Source organism: Nelumbo nucifera, chromosome 3 (assembly GCF_055504915.1).
Source record: "Nelumbo nucifera cultivar China Antique chromosome 3, China Antique-T2T, whole genome shotgun sequence".
NCBI classification, from domain to species: domain Eukaryota; kingdom Viridiplantae; phylum Streptophyta; class Magnoliopsida; order Proteales; family Nelumbonaceae; genus Nelumbo; species Nelumbo nucifera.
Window position 1 is genome coordinate 58,624,416 of NC_142651.1, and position 20,350 is coordinate 58,644,765.

The window sequence follows — 20,350 nt, forward strand, 5'->3', positions numbered from 1 at the left end:
CGGGTCACAAGTCATCGATTTGCCTATCAAGGTCAAACGAGTCAAATTGCTCTGCATCAACATTATGTGTGTGTGTGTGTCTGTAAAAATACCTATTTTATCAATAAATAGTATAATTATGTTTTACATATATTATAGTTATGTCTTACAGATATTACATATAATATATGTATTATCTAACATTCATTTACGTTTTTAATTCAAATTTTAATTTTTTATTTATAAAAATATTAAAATTACAATTTGGGGCCAAAAAGGGTTTTTTTCGCAAAAAATAGCAAGGAAATGCACCTAAGGCCCTTGGGTTGTATAGATCTTAAAAAGTTACTCAAAATAAAAAAGAAAAAAACATAACCTCAATCAGACATCAGAGTGCAAAGTTATGGCTTCCAAAAGTTTGCACATAATTGTGCAACCTACAACATGGTTACTGGGTCGAATAGGGCAATGGTTGAAATGCTCGGGTTGGACGGTTTTTAACTAAAAGGGGAGTTTCAATAGAACCAAACCTAAGGTCAAGTCCAAGTAATGGTTTGAATGGTTCAATTAGCCAGGTCAACAACAGGTTGAAAACATTGATGATAAATAAGAAATACTTTTTATTATTGATGAAAATGGAATGTAAAATTTAAAACCAATTGGAAGTAAAACTATTTCCTATTATCTCTCATTAAATCACATATCTAAGGTATATTCTCTTATTAAATCATATATTTATGATATATTTTTCTCATTATTAAATTCTACCAATTAAATCCACAACATTCATTTTAATAATATAAAAATAAATATTTTGAAAAGTAATTTGAAAACAAAACCATTTTCTTCTCTCTCGATGGTGGGTAAGCAATTCAACCATTTGGGGTCAAATGCGTTAATAAATAATACCATAATTAAATAATAAAAAATAAAATATATAATATATATAATACAAAAAAATTAAAAGAATTGGGCACGTCACTAATATTGTATATTCATTATACTGAAAAAAAACAAGTATAAAATGTAAGAAGTATTTTTATAAATGATGAAAATGGAATGCCAAAATTAAAATCAACCTAAAAATGAAATAATGTTATAGTCAGATAATAAAATTTTTAAAAATATAAAATAATAGGAATCACAAAAATAAATTTTATACATAAGATATAATATATATTTATAAAAAATAAAATATTGGGTACATCTATAATATTATACATTTATTAATTACGTTGAACAAAAATAAATATTGTGCATAAGATATAATTTTATCAATAATGGAAATGTAATACAAAATTCAATGCCAACTTATTAGAAATCAAACTTTTTTTTTGGGTCGTGGGTTAGTGTTTTAGGTCAAATGGATTAATTGATGATATGATAGTTAAATAATAAATATTTAAAAAGTAATAAAAAATACAAGTAATTAAAGGAATGTATAAAAAATTATACATTAATTATGTCAAATAAAAATTAAGTGTGATAAGTAAAAAATTATTATATAATGTAGATGAAATATATAAATTAAAATTAATCCAAAAGCAAAGCTATTTTCTTATCTAATGATGGGTCAAAAATCCAAAATTTCAAAGAAATTCATGATGTCAAAATTGAATAATTAATATTTTAAAAAAGATTAAATATAAAAAATAAAAAAGTATAGAGTTTTGTCAAAGAAATTTTAAAGCATTTCTAATGTTATATAATCATCATATTAAATAAAAATAATTGTTAAAATAAAAATTATTTTTATTTAAGACAAAAATGGAACACAAAATTTAGTACTGTAGTAGTAGTAGTAGTAGTAGTAGTAGTAGTAGCAACAATCCAGTACCCGAACTTTTGAAACGCGACAATCTTGTACCTGTTGTTAACCAGTTGTTAAGTGGCATGTGAAAAGATACAAATACCCATTAAGTGTCATCTAATTTTCTTTATCAACCATCCGCTAAAATCAAAACCAATCGTCAAATTTTTCATCCATTTTAATTTTTTCCTCTAAGAGGTAATCAACCAAATAAGAAATTGAAAATTTCACACATCCATTTGCGTATTTCTTCCGCTTTTTTATTTTCTTATTTGGGTTGAAATTTGCAGGTTATTGCAGAACAATAACATTTTTGGAGAAATTCCGATGGAGCTCGAAAACCTTCCCAAGCTTCAGACATTGGATCTATCCAAATCCAATAACTAGTTCTCCGGCAACATTCCCATGGCTCTGGGTCAACTCAACAATTTGCTATACCTGTGAGCTTTTTGAATAAACATAGAGAGCTATTCATCTCTTTCTTTGTTGAATTCATGCTTCTTTCTCATTAGTCCTTTGCATCTAATCTCTTACTTTTTATCTTTTCTTAGTTTCCTTGTATCTAATTGTGTAGGAGGTTGAACAATAACAGCTTATCCGAAGCATTCCTAGTGTCCTTGGCCAAAATCACTCAGCATACTTTCTTGTGAGAATTATTTCTCTTTATTCAAACCTGCATAGAATTATTTCGAGCTCCTTTACCAAATCAGTTGAAGCTTTATCTAGTGGGGATTTAGGTGAGACATTAAAATTGGACAGGAAGCCAAGACACAAAAAGAGTTAGGCCCGACTAGGAGTTGGAACCTTGGGCATGCCACATATGTACCAGGAATTTACTTGACACCAGTTCTCATTAGAATATAAATAGAAAACAAAAATGATCTAGAGCAATTCCAACCATCCAATGAGTGAGTCTGTTAGAAAAGATCACGTTTGTGGTGTTTGTGACAGAGAGCTTGGGTTTTGTTTCATCTTCTTGGGGAAGAAGATAATGAACAATATGTTTTATTTTCTAGGGTAATTTTAACATTTTCAAAAGTCTTAAATCATCACGTGAGGTCACATGATATACATAATTGACAGTCCATTAATGGTATGTACTAGATTGTCACGTTTCGAAAGTTCGGGTACTGGATTGTCGCATTTCAAAATTCGGGGACTGAATTGTCACTCGAGCCAATGTATAGGGTATAGATTGAGAAGGTGGGGATATATCTAAAATTCTGCACGTGCACATTTCATACAAATATTTAAGTTTATTTAGTCATATTATTACTTTTATTAATTTTCAATTTATATCTTAAGTATAATTTATCTAAAATTTAAATAATTAATATGAAAAAAAATTCACACATGATGGGATTATGTAATAAATTTTAAGAAACAAAGTGGGTCCCATATAAAGGAGTGGCACACCACCCACCTGAGGATTCTTGCTCATGTGGGTACAAGTTCTACCTAGATTCCAATCTGACGCAAGAAAAAGCGCGTCAATAGAGTATCTTCACTATTCAATGCATCCAACCATAGAGCATCTTTCTCCTGGTCCCGGTTTATCTTTGCACAACATCTTAAGGATATCATAGATTTCAGCTATGTATCGGACGGTTATTGTCTTTCAACGGTCCACCTTTGATCGGACTGGACCTACCAAACTCAGGGTTTGATGCATGTTTAGACGGTAGGGAGGGAGAGAGAGTCGTATCATAATAAAATAATTTTATTTGATAAAATCGTTGTTGTCAGTTGAAGGACTCTCCTGTCTTGATGCCGTTTTATTCTGAGGGATGTCGCTCTCCGACGCCCGGGATTGAAATTGTAGGCGTAAGCAGCGGGTTCCTTTCACCGCCCAAGCACCGATCAATCGAAACCTCTCAAACAATTCAAATAAAACCCGAACTGATGATCCAGTTATCCCTTTTGGGTTCCTCCGAGTCGATCCCAGAAATTGAAACTTCGGGACGAGAAGAAGACAATAGCTGTACAGCTTCAACACAGAGGGAGAGAGGAACCAGAGAGAACAGACAGGTACCCTTTTGAACGATTTCTCTTTTGACATTCTATTTCGACCCTATCTACCGGGCTACATTCTTTGGATTGAAACTCATCTCAGGCTTCGATTTTAGGAGATGCCATTGCCAAATTTTCTTGTTAACTCGGTAATTTTTCTGTGATTCTCGTTTCCATTTCGAGCTGTTATTGTTCAATATTGACATTTAGTCAGGAGCTATTATTGCTCCTCTTACCAACAAAATTGAAAATTTGCGTGATGATCCAATGTGCTGGAAATATGTGATTATGGGGTTCTGATTTTCTGTTTATTTGATCCCTTCCTATTTTTGGATAATTCAGGCTGCAGGATCTTGTGGGTGACTCGGATTTTTATTTTTCATGTAATTATCTGGACACAAAGAGGAGAAAACGTTTCTTGTATGGTACTTTGATATTGTTTATAGCTATTAGATTCCTATTGTTCTTCAATTCTCTAAGGACACAAGCGAACCGTTTAACGACTTTGGGTTTGGTTGTGAAGATTGGGGAATTATAGGTGACCCATTGAAATGATCGTACCATCTAAAACAATTTCAATCCAATACTTTTGCAATTCGGATTGTTATGGGGTTATGTGGTTGGCCTGAAAATGGAAATCTGAGGCTGAAGTTTTGGGCAATTGATTTATGAAGGGTTTGAATATGAACATTTATGAATAAAACGAGGTTATGATGCGTTTTTGACACCATGAGCGCCTTCAGATTTGTTTGCAAATTCAAGGGGCAGAAAAGAACCGAGCACTCAACATGTCAGACAATGTTCTTATGCGTTAAGTAGACTGGGGATTTAATCCAAAACCATGAAAACTGATGCACCTGGCCCTTCAGGGCAGAGGATACAGCAAGAATCAGCTTCCGTTGTTTTGGGAGATGGATTCCATCCAGGAAAGCGTGCACATAATGTCTCTGTGCAGACTGGTGAGGAATTTTCTCTAGAGTTCCTTCAGGATCGTGCTGCATCAAGAAGGGTACCCATGATACCTGACATAGATCAGGGCCACTCAAGAAGAGGTGGGTTTAATTGTAATCAGAACAATCAGATGAGGTATGAAGACCTCACTGGCATTCTTGGCTTCAGGAGAATGGATTCTGAATGTGGTGTTGATGTCTCACATTTTGCCATGGGAAAAGACCAAGCTGCAGAGATTGATAAAATTGAGAACAGTGGTAATTTTGATAAAGCTAGAAGATACCATATGGAGGCCAGTGCCAGTGTTAAAGGGTTAAGGTTATATTCTGATGAAATGGATCGTGAACGAGCTGCTCAGCTACCATCCATTCGACCAATTTCTATTTCCAAGTCTTCTCATTTTTACCAGCCTAATTTGTTAGGAGTTTCAGATGGTTCTAAGCCTGGCAAGATGAAGTTCCTCTGCAGCTTTGGCGGAAGAATCTTGCCCAGGCCAAGTGATGGAAAGCTTAGATATGTTGGTGGAGAGACAAGAATTATCACCATCAGGAAAAATCTTTCTTGGGAGGAGCTTGTGAAGAAGACATCGGCCATTTGCAATCAACCTCATATGATCAAGTATCAGCTCCCTGGGGAGGACCTTGATTCCCTTATATCTGTGTCGTCAGATGAGGATCTTCTGAATATGATAGAGGAATACTATGGATTTGAAGGAGTTGAGGGTTCTCAAAGATTACGGATATTCCTTATTTCTTCAAGTGAATCTGAGGGCCAATGCTCTTGTGAAGCAATGACCTCACAGCAGAGCAATTCTGAATATCAGTATGTTGTTGCTGTTAATGGCATACTGGACCGCAGTCCCCTCAAAAGCTCTAGTGGACAGACTTTAGTGAACCAATTGGGGCATAGCTTGGATACAAATCCAAGTTTTCACCGAGATTCTCCTTCTTTTCATCCTTTGGAGATCAAGGATGGCATCAATTCCTCAAATCTGGTTGGGGTGTTCTCTCATCCTTCTGCTCCATTTTTTATGGCCCATAACCATGACATAGATTCTAAGAACTATCAAATGCAATTGCCCGAGGATCAGTTCTGTCTTAGTAGTAATGAAAACAGCAGTCCCTTTTTCACTGACCAATCTCCACTTGACAATTGTTGCATTGACACCACTGGCTACTATCATCCTCTGCAAGGTCCTATTCAATTAATGAATCATCATCATCCTAATAAGCATGTGATGGATGTTGACCAGACACAGAAACCCCGTGGAGTGCATTTCCACAACCGCAGACCCAGCAGAGATTTTTCTCTGGCATTTGTTCGAAATGTCAGTGACATGGAAGGGCACTCACGTGAAAGGCCCATGCTCAAGGAAAAGGCATTTCATTCTGAAAAGTTCCTCTCACATCTCGAAGACAAGATAAATACGTTGTCAGGATCTAACGATTCAATAGGTTCTCATCATGGGTTGCCACATGCACGCTCTGATTCACAGCTGCAGGAACATGGTGGGAGGTCTGCTCACGGTTTGCAAGAAGGAGCCACCTCATCATCCCCCTCGGCAGTTGCACACTCATCCTCATGGCTAAATTCAAGTGCCTTGCATGAAAGACCAGAGCAATTCCAAGAGAATGCTGATTTTCCTAATCCTAAGTTCCCAAGTATGTTGCGAGATACACAATCTATTGTCCACCAGAGGAGACTTGATTTGTCAAATTCTTCTCATTACCCAGAATTCTCAGGCAGAATTGAATCTCACCTGGAGGATGATTCAGTTGGTTCTCATCATGGGTTGCCACATGCACGCTCTGATTCACAGCTGCAGGAACATGGTGGCAGGTCTCCTCTCTGTTTGCAAGAAGGAGCTACCTCCTCATCTCCCTTTGCAGTCACACACTCATCCTCATGGCTAAATTCAAGTGCTTTGCATGAAAGACCAGAGCAATCCCAAGAGAATGCTGATTTTCTTAATTCTAAGTTGCCAAGTACATTGCGAGATACACAATCTATTGCCCACCAGAGGAGACTTGATTTGTCAAATTCTTCTCATTACCCAGAATTCTCAGGCAGAATTGAATCTCACCTGGAGGACCATGATTTTGATGGGAAATGTCAAATGACTAAAGGTCTAAATGATCCCAATTTCATGTTAAGAGAATGTTATGAAGAAAATCCTAGATTTCCATGTGAGATGTTCACCCTGACAAATGAGAAAGATTCTCATCTTCCTCAGGATGCAAAACAGTATGAAAGTAATATAAACACTATACCACATGCTACCGACATGGAACATAGGGATAAACTGCAAAACATTGATCAACACCAAGGTCCTCCTGCATCATTCTTTATTTCTTCAGAACCTTGTTCAGATATTAAGGGAGAGCACCATAAAGTCTACCAACCAGATAGATCTACATCTGATTTCCTTGTCAACAACCATATAGTTTCCAAGGATCAACATTGTACTATGACTAAAGTGGTGAATGATGGTATTGAGGATGTAAAAAGTGTCCTACCTTGCACTTCTTCCATTCCATGGTCCAGGGCTGCTGAAGTTGCAGATTTTGAAAAATCTATTCATCATAATGCCAAACAACATTCCAATGATGATGTTTCTCTAACTGATTTACTTAGTAGTTCATCCAATTGCCCAGTTTCATATGCATCACCTGAGCTAATACCTGTTTCATCTCAGAGGGGAATGGGTGACCAACCAGAAATGGTAACAACTTCTGTTTTAACTCCAATTGCAGTAGCAGATGCCACTGATCAGATCTTAAACTCGCAAACAACTGAACCCCAAAATAGTTGGTCTTTATTTCACAATCCAGCAACAGATGGGGTTTTCAGAAGAGAATTGTCTCTCCCTGATGAGGATCCTGTGAATTATATTGAGTATAAGGTTGAAAAGCTGGGCCCTGTTGGACACTCTTATAAAGTGTCAAAGGTTGAAGATGCTAGCCTTTTCCAGTCAGAGCCCCTAGATAATCTTCATGAGAAGATTCAGCTGGAACCAGTGGTTATTGTTGAAGATGTGACTGTTAATATGCCTCCTGCCATTCAATCTCATTCCATGGTAGTCCCAATTGTAAATGAGGGTTTTGAGGATAACCCATCCTCCAGAGCAACGGATGCAGACAGCATGAGTCCAGACTCTGAGTACAATGTAAGCTTCTTCTGCTATATAATTGATACTTATTTTTATGGTTTAACCTGTGATACAGTCAAGTCATTGTTCACTTATGGCCTAGGATTCGAAAAGTGATGATAGAGATATGGATGCATCGATCAGTGATGCTGCAATGGCTGAAATAGAAGCAGGCATCTATGGTTTGCAGGTTTGGAACTAATGTCTTATGTGTTTTGCAAGTGACATATGAGTTTCCTCTTTTACTTGTTTGTAGAAGTATATTTTCTGATCAGACATGATAATTTGGAATTAAATATTTTGATGCAGTTAATTATCAATTTAAACTGATTCTTTACTGATTTGTGTGCTCTTTGTTCCTATGCATTATCAATACAATAGGCCAATCGTGCATTAGATAAACAGTAATCGTATTCGCAAGAAGCATTTTATGAATCTTTTTTGTGTCTCTTGAATAGAATAATCAATTATGGTTGAACATTTGAAAGTTTTGTGTCTGGTTTCTGCTGTAGACATGATTTCCTGAAAAAGAACTAGATGGTAGCACTGAAAGATCCATAGCTGGTTGTGATATTGTTACTGCCATGCAGCAAATAGAGGAGTAAGGAAGAGAATGATAGAAATACAAAGAAAAAGTGGAGGAGAATACAATAAACTCTCTACCAGATGGTGCTATTTTTATAGATTTCTTTTTAGGATACAAATATACAATACAATGCTTGTTCTGTTCTGCCCTTGTAAAGTGGGGAACTTAGGTAATACTCAAATAACAGATGCAGGACAGGGAAGGAGTCCTACAAATTCTAGTGGCCTGAAGTTTCAACTGTTCCACTTCCAGTACCGTTCCTTGTGTTTCCCAAGATATGTCTATTCCTTGTGATCTATCTTCATTGGGTTTGAGTCCCTAGAAGTAGTTTCAGGTCTGTTATAGGTTTAAGAAGATTGTTTACACGAAAGCTAGAGAGCTTCTTTTCCTTCCAATCATCTTGAGGAGGACAAAATGAGACATTATGCTAATTATCTTCACAGGCTTTAATGTTTCCATTGCCTTGAAGAAAGGTACCACCGTTTATATACAACCCATTTTATTTCTTAGTATCTTTTCTATTATTTATTATCACCTTCCTATAGGTCTTTTTCTTTCATTTATTTCCCCTGTATCAATTCCCAAGATTGTGAAGCTCTATTTTATACCTGAGTAAAAAGATGCTATATAGGAAGAAATGGATACTTTACTTAAGAACCAGACAAAGGAGCTTGTATGCAGATGAGTGTTTGTGTTTATTGTGCAATATATAGCAGATGGGTCTATTGAGAGGTATAAAGCAAGGCTACTGGCAAAGGGATAACAGCTATATGGGGTGGATTATTTGGAGATATTTGCACCGGTTGCATAGATAAATCTTGTCAAGGTTTTGCTTTCTTTAACTGCTTCCTATTCTTGGCCTATATACTAGTTGGATGTAAAGAATTCCTTTCTAAATGGTGACTTGCATGAGGAGGTATATATTGATCTTTCTTTTGGCTTTTATAAGAATGAAAAGCTTAGGAGAGTATGTAGGCTTAAGATGTTTTTCTATGGACTTAAGCAATCTATAGCTTAGTTTGATTTGTTTTGAGGTTCTTTGGTAAATGTTGGATTTGTCCACACCTAGTTTGATTATACTCGTTAAGAGAAAGGGGCCCTCTCTAATATCTCTTGTTGTATATGTTGATGATATAGTTGTGAGTCTTGTGATGGAGATGATATAGTAGAGATAGATAGAAAGGTTGAAGTGATTTTTGAGCCATGAATTTGAGATCAAGGGTGTCAAGGAGTTGAGGTACTTATTATCCAAGTAGAAAGAAGAAGAAATGAGAGATAAAAGGAAGGAAGAAGAGGGGAGAAGAGAAGAAAGAAAATTTTAGATGCTCAAAAAAATGCTGGTGGCATTGATAGTACATTAAAAGTAAAAGGGCATAAGTGCCCTTGCAACACAGGTAATAGAATTTACAAAACTCCCCCTCAAGTTGGACCATAGATGACAATTATGCCTAGCTTGTTACGTAACTCATTGTGCCACAAAAACTTTAAACCCTTTATAACTACATCTACAAGTTGCTCTTTGGAAATGACATATGGAGTATACACTTCTTTCTCAACTTTTTCTCTAATGAAGTATTTGTCAACTTCAATGTGCTTGGTTCGGTCATGAAGGACTGGGTTAGCAACTATTTTGATGGTGGATTTATTGTCACAGTAAAATGACATGGGACTGTTTACTGCAAACCCCAATTCACCCAACAAGTTTTTTATCCATGGCACTTCTGTAATTATGTGTTCCATGGCCCTATATTCTGCTGCAATACTAGATTTGGCTACTACACTTTATTTTTTGCTTTTCCATGTAACTACATTACATTCCGCAAAGGTGTAGTACCCACTAGTGGACTTCCTATGATTGATAGATCCAGCCTCATGTGGCCATATTTTTTGAAAAAGTACTTTTGCATGGATTATTCTTTAGAGACTTGAGAGTTCTTTTTTGCAGCCTCAAGGTGTGAAGCTTTAGGTGCATGCATATACTAGCTAAGTACACTCATGGAATAGGTGATGTCAGGTTGAGTCATTGATAAGTATAAGTGTATAACAACCTTCCCATCAGCCTTTGAAACTACTTCACATCCTAGTCTCACCTCACCTCACCTCACCATGACCATCATGCAGTTTGTGATTTGCATCAATGGGTTTATCAGTTGGCTTTGCCCCCAACTTAGTTGTACCTTGGAGAAGATCTAGGTCATACTTCCTTTGAAAAATGAAGATGCCTTTTTGTGAAAGGGAAACCTTAATTTCAAGCCTCCAATGATAACAATGTCATCAACATTAACCATTAGGACACCAATTTTACCTTGATCCCTCTTAACAAACAAGGTGTTATTTGACTGACACTTCTTGAACCTCATTTGGTAAACCACCGTATGAAACTTGTTACCAGGTTCTAGGTGATTAATTGTTTCAACCCATATAGGGACTTTCTTAGTCGACACACCTTGTGCTCACTACTCTTACTTGAAACCTAGGAGGCTGAATCATATAAACTTCCTATACCAAATCACCATTCAAGAAAGCATTCTTGATGTCCAACTAGTGAAGCTTTATAGTCAAAATTAGCAGCCAACAATAGTAGAGCCTAAATAGAGTTCATCTTAGCCACTTGTGCGAAAGTCTATGCATAGTCATCTCTATAAAATTGTGTATACCCCATGGCCAGTATTATCCTACTTTGTATCTTAAAACTATTCCATCAACTTTGTACTTCATTGAGAATATCCATTTGCACCTCATTGGCTCCTTACCTTAAGGAACATCAACAAGAAGCATTATTTTTGTGAAGATCCCTAATTTCTTCCTTCGTTGTGTTTGTCCATTCAGGAACATTTAATGCTTTTGTAACATTCTTAGGTATGGAAACACTATCAACGGAAAATAAGAAAGTATGGAAAAAGGGTGAAACTCTTTCATAGGATGTAGTGAGCAATGGGATGCTTAGTGGTCATGGAAATACTGTTTTGCATTGTCTTATTGGAACTTGGAAGATCTGGATCTTAATATGAAATTGTGTAAACACCATATGCTGGAAGTCTTGCAATTTTTAGAATTTCTTCTTTGGAGTGAATAGGATAGATCTAGTGTTTTAAAAGTGAAAGGCACACAAAAAGCGACAGGTTCCAAATGTGCCTAAGGCGCAAAGCGTAAGGTGAGGTGCATGCCTTTTTAAAAAAGGCACACAAAATAAAAAAAAAACTTAATAAATAGAAAAAATAGAAAAAACATGTAGAAATTCTAAGAAATCAGGAAAATTTTCAGAAAACAAAGTTAATTACTTAATTATTAGCTCAATTGGATAGATACTTAGATTATTCAGACATATTTGAAAGTCCATTCGAAGGTACTCTATAGTCCATCCACTTATGGGGTAGAGCTGGGAGCCCTGTTTTCATGTAAAAAAAGAACAGAAGAAGAAGAGGAAGAGGAAGAAGAAGAAAGTGGGGAAGAAAGAAATACCGAAAAAACTAAAAATCCAAAAAAAAAAAAGAATGGGGCGAGCCCTGTTTTATTATTTTTATATGAAAACATTGTGAGTGTGACAATGAGGTGGAGCCCTATTTTAGTGTAAAAACAATCATGGAAAAAGGTTGGGCGAGCCGTTGTTTTAGTGTAAAACAGACAAGGAAAGAAGAAGAAGACGGGGGCGGAGCCCCTGTTTTAGTGTAAGCCTCTGTGTTAGTGTAAAACAAGGGGCGGAACCCCTGTTTTCAAGGTAAAAAGTGAAGAAATATTTGGAAAAAAAAAAGATTGGGTGGAGCCTTTGTTTTTCTATGAAGAAGAAGACGGGGCGGAGCCCCTGTTTTATTGTAAAACAGTGCAAGCAGAAGAAGAAAAGGGGGTGGAACCCTTGTTTTCAATGTAAAAAGTGGAGAAATATTTGGAAAAAAAAAAGATTGGGCAGAGCCCCTATTTTAGTGTAAAAAAGTGCACGGGAAAATATTTGGAACCCCTATTTTCAATGTAAAAAGTGAAGAAATATTTGGAAAATAAAGATTGGGTGGACCCCTTGTTTTTCTATGAAGAAGAACCTTGTCCTTGTGCCGAACTGCTGAAGGCTTGAAGACACTGTAGTTGCCGTTCGACACTTTGATTGAGACTAGGAGAGTTTGAGAGTCTAAGATGATTTGGGTGAAAGCCTTGCATGGAAAGTTTTTAGCTCTCTCGATATGGGTCATGTATTCTCTCTTTCAGAAATTCCATACCATATGCAATATTTTGGTACATAAAAGGAAATAAACAATTTATATACAATTATAATCATGTATAAAATTATGTTTAAAAATAAATTAAAAACTAGTGGGAAACCTAAATAGGCGCTCGCCGGGGCCACCTGGCGCATGGCTTGAGGAGCGCGCCTTAGGTGCAGAGGCGAGCACCTTTCTAAAAGTCTAGCCGCGTTGACCCATGTGAGGCATTTAGTCTGGAATGCACCTCGCCTTGCGCCTCAGGCACGCCTTTTAAATCACTGGGTAGATCCAAATATATTTGGAATAGTCATCAATAATACTTATAGCCACCCTTAATAGCCACAGATGTAGGGCCCCAACATTAGAATAAATAATACGAGAAGGAAATTTTGATCTTTTATTACTTGAAGGAAATGATGTTCTACAATGTTTTCTCAGTTGACATTTCTGACATTGTAAATTAGAAACAAAAGCTTAACAATTTTAGAAATGTTAGTACTATTCAGTCGAACTGAGAAAAGAGAAAGAAAAGAGAGAAGAAGGGAGAGAAGAAGAAGAAGAAGAAAAAGAAGAAGAAGAAGAATTGAGAAGACAAAGAGTCTAACCTAATCGACCATATATTTAAATTTGACAAATAAGTATACAAAGATAGAAATGCCCCTGCATATGTAGGAGGCATATAACTAATGCATTACTTAGATGGAAAAGGCTAAAATACCCCTCTTTAGTCGACTCTAACATTCTCCCTCAAGCTGGAGAGTATATATCATATAATCCCTGCTTGTTACATATATAACTCACTCTTCCCGAACTCAACCCTTTTGTGAACAAATCTGCCCATTGATCACCTATTCTCACATGCTCAGTGCTTATCTCACCATTGATGACCTTTTCCCTTACAAAATGGCAATCTACCTCTATGTGTTTAGTTCTCTCGTTAAAAAACTGGGGTTGGATGAGATGTGAATTGCAGTCTGGTCTTCATGGGTTTGCTTATTGAGAACTCGATTTCCTACAATAGATTCTTCAACCACACTAGTTCACATGTAGTGTGTGCCATGGCCTGGTATTCTGCTTCTGCACTGCTCCTTGCTACAACAGTCTGCTTCTTGCTCTTCCATGTCACTAGATTTTCTCCAAGAAAGGTGTAACAACCTGTCGTGGATCGTTTGTTTGATACAGAGCCAACCCAGTCTGCGTCAGTGTATCCAACTATTTCAAGATCATCTCCTGGCTTGTACAATAACCCATGACCTGGAGCCCCCTTCAAATACCGCACAATCCTAAGAACTACATCCCAATGAGGCACCCGAGGACTCTGCATAAACTGGTTTACCACACTTACAACAAATGAGATATCGGGCCTAGTGATAGTTAGATAATTCAGTTTCCCCACTAGCCTTCTATACCTTCTAAGATTATCAAACAATTCACCTGTGTCACTTCCTAACTTCACATTCAGTTCCATGGGAGTTTCAGTTGGTTTAGCACCTAGTAACTCTGTTTCTTCCAACAGGTCAAGAACGTATTTTTGTTGATAGAGGTTTATGCCTTGCTTTTGATCTAGCAACTTCTATACCTAGGAAATACTTCAACTTCCCAAGATCTTTTTTTTGAAAGTGATCTTGTAGGAATGTCTTCAATCTATCAATTCCAACTCTATCACTGCCAGTAATGACTATGTCATCCACATACACTACTAGCAAGATCTTCCTGGCCACAGAGTCATAGCTAAATACTGAATGGTCAACTTGACATTGTCTCATTCCAAACTCCTTCACCACTTCATTAAATTTTCCAAACCAAGCACGGGGAGATTGTTTGAGCCCATAGATCACCTTCTTGAGCTTACACACCTTACCATCCTCCCCCTAAGCAACAACCCTGGTGGTTGTTCCATGTACACTTCCTCTAGAAGATCACCAAGGGGAAAGGCATTTTTAATATCAAGTTGAAATAGAGGCCAATCATGCATGACAGCTAAGGAAATCAACACACGTACTGAGCCAATCTTTGCAATTGGAGAAAAAGTTTCGACATAGTCTACACCATAAAGTTGAGAGTACCCTTTTGCAACTAAATGGGCTTTTAGGCATTCCACTCTTCCATCTGGTATATACCCATTTACAACCAACAACATGCTTACTTGGGGAAAGATTGGTGAGTTCCCATGTATGATTGTGATGAAGAGCAGAGAGTTCCTCTTCCATAGCTTTTCGCCACCCTGGCGAGGTAAGAGCCTCTTGAACATCCTTAGGTGTGGATACAGAGGACAAGGTAATAAACTCACGATGGGAAGCAGAAAGGTGAGATGCAAAAACATAATTGGATATGATGTGTAGCGTGCAACTACGTTTACCTTTGTGCAATGCAATAGGAAGGTCAAGATCAGAAGGCAATTCGGTTGTTGAAGGAGCTGGATTAGCCGCCGGAGTAGAAGGTGGTGGAGGTGCTGGCCTCTGTTGATGAGTATACACTTGACGGATAGGTGGTCTTTCAGTATGCTCCTACATTGGGGAAGGTGGAGACTCAAGCATAATTGGAACCCCCGGAATGGAATTATCAACCGGAAGAGGAAGAGGAACCTCTGTAGGAGAAGGAGGGATATCAGAACCAGAGAAGTATGGCACCGATTCGAAAAATGTAACATTAGGACAAACAACGGATCTCTGAGTAATAGGATTGTAGCATTTATACCCTTTCTGGGTCCTAGAGTAGCCAAGGAAGATACATTTAATGGAGCGAGCATCCAACTTGTCTCGTCTAGGACCAAGATTCTGAACAAAGCACACACACCCGAAGATCCTGGGAGTCAAGGGATAAGACAAAGTGGGAAATAAGATAAAGAATGGAGAACGACCGTCAAGAATGAACGAGGGCATGCGATTAATGAGAAAACAAGCAGTAAGGACTGCATAACTCCAGAAACATTTAGGAACATTCATATGATGAAGAAGAGACCGAGCTGTTTCAAGTAGATGTCGGTTCTTCCTCTCAGCCACCCCATTTTGCTGAGGGGTGTGGGCACAAGATGTCTGATGAATAATACCATGTTGTTCCAAGTATTGCTGAAATGAAGAAAGAAAATACTCTGCCATTGTCGGAACGAAGAATTTTAAGTGAAACACCAAATTGTATATGCACTTCAGAATGAAACTTTTGGAAAATGGAAAATAATTCACTTTCTTTCTTTAAATAAAGCCATGTCATTCTTGAACACTCATCAACAAAGATAACAAAATATTTGTAACCATTATAAGACTCAATTCTGATTGGACCCCAAACATTTGAATGAACTAAATCAAAAGGACTCAACATACAACTATCAACTTTAGGACTGAAGGAAACTCGATGGTGTTTTCCATACTAACACGACTCACACTGCAAAGACGACAGACGACTCAATGATGGAACAAGAAGCTTGAGAGTTTTAAGAGATGGATGGTCGAGTCTACAATGCCATTGAAGAGGAGTCAAAGAGGTTTGATGTGCAACTGTAGAGCCACCACCGTCAAGATAATACAATCTGCCAGCTTCATGCCCTCCACCAATCTTCTTCCCCGTTGTTAAATCCTAAAAAGCACAAGAGGAAGGGTAAAATGTGATAGAACAATTGAGGGATTTGGTTAGTTTACTAACAAACATAAGATTAAAAGGAAACTTGGGAATGCATAAAACTGAAGGCAAAGAGATGTTGTGTTATCATTACCAACACCATAAATGGGGGAAGTAGATCCATCGGCAAGGGTAACATTATTTGATGTAGAAGTTGGAGAAAGGGAGGAAAGCAAACATGGAGTCTCGGTCATGTGATCAGAGGCTCCAGAGTCAATTATCTAGGGTGAAGGTTTGGATGCTAGGCAAGCTATACCTGAATGAGCAAGGGTGGCAGTATTCTGATGTGAAGTGGCCTAAAGGAATCTCTCATACTCCTCTCTTGGAATACTCATCATCTTTTTCCTAGAAGTAGTTGTAACTGTAGAAGATGCTGGATCAACTGGTTGACTATCACTGACTTCACTACCACTAACAACTGCTTGATTATCCCATGTGGATGGTGGGCCATGCCAATCATAACAAAAGTTAATTGTGTGTCCTCTCCCACAATGTGTGCATTTCCTAGTAGTACTCCTCCTTCCTCTACCACGGCCTCCCCCTGAATCACGGCCTCCTCCAATGCTACGACCACCCATTGGATTACCACGGCCTCCCTTAACTGTACGACCACCTCCTTTGTGCCCATAAGAACCATCGATTGCCAACAAGTGCTAATCTGTCGGATGGTATGTTACTCTTTGTGGGGGGGTAAGAGATATCCTACAGAGACGGGCAAACACTTCTTCTAGGGTAGGGAGAGCAGACCCTCCCAATATCTGTGCTCTGACAGGTTCATACTCTACTTTCAGTCCCACCAAGAACCATGTAACATCTATTTGTTCCCTTTGTTGCTGCTGAATTTTGACGTCCGGAGTTAAGGGACGATAGACATTAAGTTCATTTCTAAGATTTTTCATATTGGCATAATATTCTTCAAGAGTCTGATTTACCTGCTGCAAACTGAAGTATTCCTGATAAAGCTGATAAACCCTTCTAGTGTTGTCTTGTTTAGAATAGAGTTTCTTGGCATGTTGCTATATATCCCTTGCTGTATCTAAAAGTATGTAGTTAACATTGATTCTAGGCTCCATACTGTTCCACAACCACGTCATAATTTGAGCATCCTCTTGCTCCCAATACTAAAACCCGGGGATTGAGCACTAGGTTTCTCCTCCCATACATATTTCACTTTCTTCTTAGCCTTCAGAAACACTTCCCCAACTTGGCCCACGGAACATAGTTTTCACCATTGAGTTTGATGAATGCCATCTGGACACTTAAAAAATCAGAGGAGATCATCACACTCGATTTCTGGTCACCACTCGCATCACCCATCGATGCCATTTCAGTCTACGAAGTCGGTTCTGCCCGTCACACACACAAAAAAAAAAACCAGTTCCAACCACTGCACTACTGTTCAACTACCACACCAGCACACTTGTAGTCACAACGAACTTGCCCTAGCATACACTCGGCCACTTTAAACACCACTGTACTGCGAACAGGCAGATTTAAAACCACAGAGAATCTCTCTTGAAACTGCTCATTAGAGGGTTTAGACCACCACGACTGCACCTACTCGACCACCACAGCTGTCACGCATGGTGACAGCAGTCCACACGAAAAAAAGGTTTTTTTTTTTTTTGTTCACTTGAACTGTTGCACTCGTCCCTTGTCACAAAAGCCACCGAAACCCTAGAGGTTGCCGCAGAAATCTGGGATTCATCGTAGTCTTCTACCCCAGATTTCTCACACCTGAAAAAAAAACGAAAACAAAAAAGAAGAAAGGGAAGTGAGGAGATCGATAGAAAGCTGTAATCGACTTCTATCAGTGGCGCTCTGATACCATGTTAGTACTATTCAGTCGAACTGAGAAAAGAGAAAGAAAAGAGAGAAGAAGAAGAAGAAGAAGAAGAAGAGTCCAAACTGAGAAGACAAAGAGTCTAATCCAGTTGACCATATATTTAAATTTGACAAATAAGTATACAAAGACAGAAGTGTCCCTGCATATGTAGGAGGCATATAACTAACACATTACTTAGATGGAAAAGGCTAAAATACCCCTCTTTAGTCGACTCTAACAAGAAACAATAATTTCAAGAATTCAAAGGACGTATGACCAAGACAATCATGCCACAAATAAACTTGACTCTTATTTGACTAACTCAACAGACCATTTTACTTAGAATTTGCAAAACCAGCTTTATTCTCTAGTACATAGAGGTTATCGACCATGCTTCCTCTATCAATCATCTTCTCAGTCCTGCTTATGTAGATCATCATCATCATCATCATCCATGCCTTATCCCAACTATATGGGTCGGCTACAGGAATCTTGTTTTGCCAAATGGGTTGATTTAAAGCCAACTTGCCTATGTAGAGGAGTAGTTTATTTGATCCCACTACCTTTGTATGGCCCAAGAAGAGAGGAAGGATTCTCTGGAGATGTGTTAGAGCTGCAGTGATATGGACAATTTGGGAAGAGAGAAATGCAAGAATTTTCGCTGAAAAGGAAAGGGATTAGATAGCAGTAATGGAGTGTGCATAGGGTTAAAACCATTGACATCTTTTCCCCTTTCTCCTTTGATGACATATGGATAAATTGCAAAGAAGTGGCAAAAAATTGAACACACAAGGTTAAAGGTCTTTTAGATTGGTGACAACCAGCAGAGGGCTTCATAAAACTGAATTTTGATGTGAGTTGTCAAGGGAACCTAGTACATTTGGTATAGGGGAAGTATTCTGAGATAAGGATGGAATTATTACTGCCTTATACTTGGGACCGGCAGGGATTGGTGATTCCATTAATGCAGAATTCCAAGCTGTACTACAAGGTGTACAAATTGCTAAAGATCTGAGCTTCAATGAGTTAATCACTGAAGGGGATTCTAAAGTTGTGGTGCGATGGTTGAAGAATCCTAGGACAGCTTTGTAGAGGTTTAAAGAGGCTCTCAAGAGATTTAAATGGCTGACTTCTAGTATGGAGATAGAAATTCATTGGGAAAGGAGGACATCAAATGGGATAGCTAATGGCTTAGCTAAGCAAGGGGTGAATAGGAATTAGCTCTTTTGGGCTCAGTTATAATTTATGTTGAGGTGGAGGCAGCATCTCATGCTTCTTGATGGACAAATGCTAGAAAACACGAGTGAAGAAAAAAAGGTTACCTTGGTCACCGATCACAGAGTTATCAACAAGGGGACAACTTACAAAGGCAAATTCTGATGCAAGGCTTAAAACAACATTGGTTGAACACAATGGGAACCCACAGTCATCTTCTTTGGAAGGTTTAGCCGCGACCCAGCCCCTACGTGTTGCCCCTCAAGAGTTTTTGACATCTTCCCACAACCATTCGGGTAATATTGTCAATTCGTTTTATGGTACTGATGTGGGTTTCCTGCCTGAAACAGGTACTTCTGCAGCTCAACTTGATGCAGCAGCCATGGTTGGAAGGGACAAGGGGGGCAAAGAACAAGAGGAGGTGGTAAGGGGAAGAGAATCACAGGAAAAGGAGTTAGAGATGATCTAGGATCAGATCTGTATGTTTTTGGAGGAGTATAGGAGAAAAGAGGAAGAGGTAGGGAAGGGTGAGGTTCAAGAAGGTTCAACAAAAACAGGGGATCAAAGTTGGAAAAATACGAAGGATGAATCAATTATGGGAAAGTTGCAGAATGAGGAATTAGAGAGGATTTGGGGACAGATCTGTGCCCTCCTCAAGGAGTATAGGCAAAAAGAGGAATCTTTGGAGGAAAACCAAGAAATTTCGACTTTGAGCAAAATCTAGTTTGACTCTACCGTCAAACAGTTTGACTTTGAGCAAAATCCGGATGAGTCCTGTGTTTACAGGAAGACCAGTGGGGATAAGATTACGTTATTGGTTATGTATGTAGATGATATTCTACTCATTGGGAATGATGTAGGAATGTTAACTATGGTGAAAGTGTGGTTTTCACAGCAATTCTCCATGAAAGATCTTGGAGAAGCCTCCTACATATTGGGTCTTCGACTTTATAGAGATAGATCGAAGAGGATAATAGGATTATCCCATTCTGTTTACATTGACAAGATTGTCAAAAGA

The 20,350-nt window shown here is 38.0% G+C and overlaps 1 protein-coding gene across 9 annotated transcripts in view; it reads left to right on the forward strand.

Annotated features, from left to right (window-relative positions):
• The first annotated feature begins 3,515 nt into the window (after positions 1-3,515).
• The window catches only part of LOC104602153 (RAF-like serine/threonine-protein kinase 20), a 76,222-nt gene continuing 59,387 nt past the window's right edge, over positions 3,516-20,350 (forward strand). For 2 of the 9 annotated variants that reach the window (XR_016084304.1, XR_016084303.1), the window contains exons 1-3: positions 3,516-3,948; positions 4,142-7,916; positions 8,002-8,088. Coding sequence is in view for 4 of the 9 variants with exons in the window: in XM_010265742.3 (XP_010264044.1) it covers positions 4,641-7,916; positions 8,002-8,088 (3,363 nt within the window). In the remaining 5 variants the exon portion in view is untranslated. The remainder of the gene's footprint in view (positions 3,949-4,141; positions 7,917-8,001; positions 8,089-20,350) is intronic. The other 7 variants (XR_736035.3, XR_016084301.1, XM_010265742.3 and 4 more) reach the window with 6 other exon arrangements.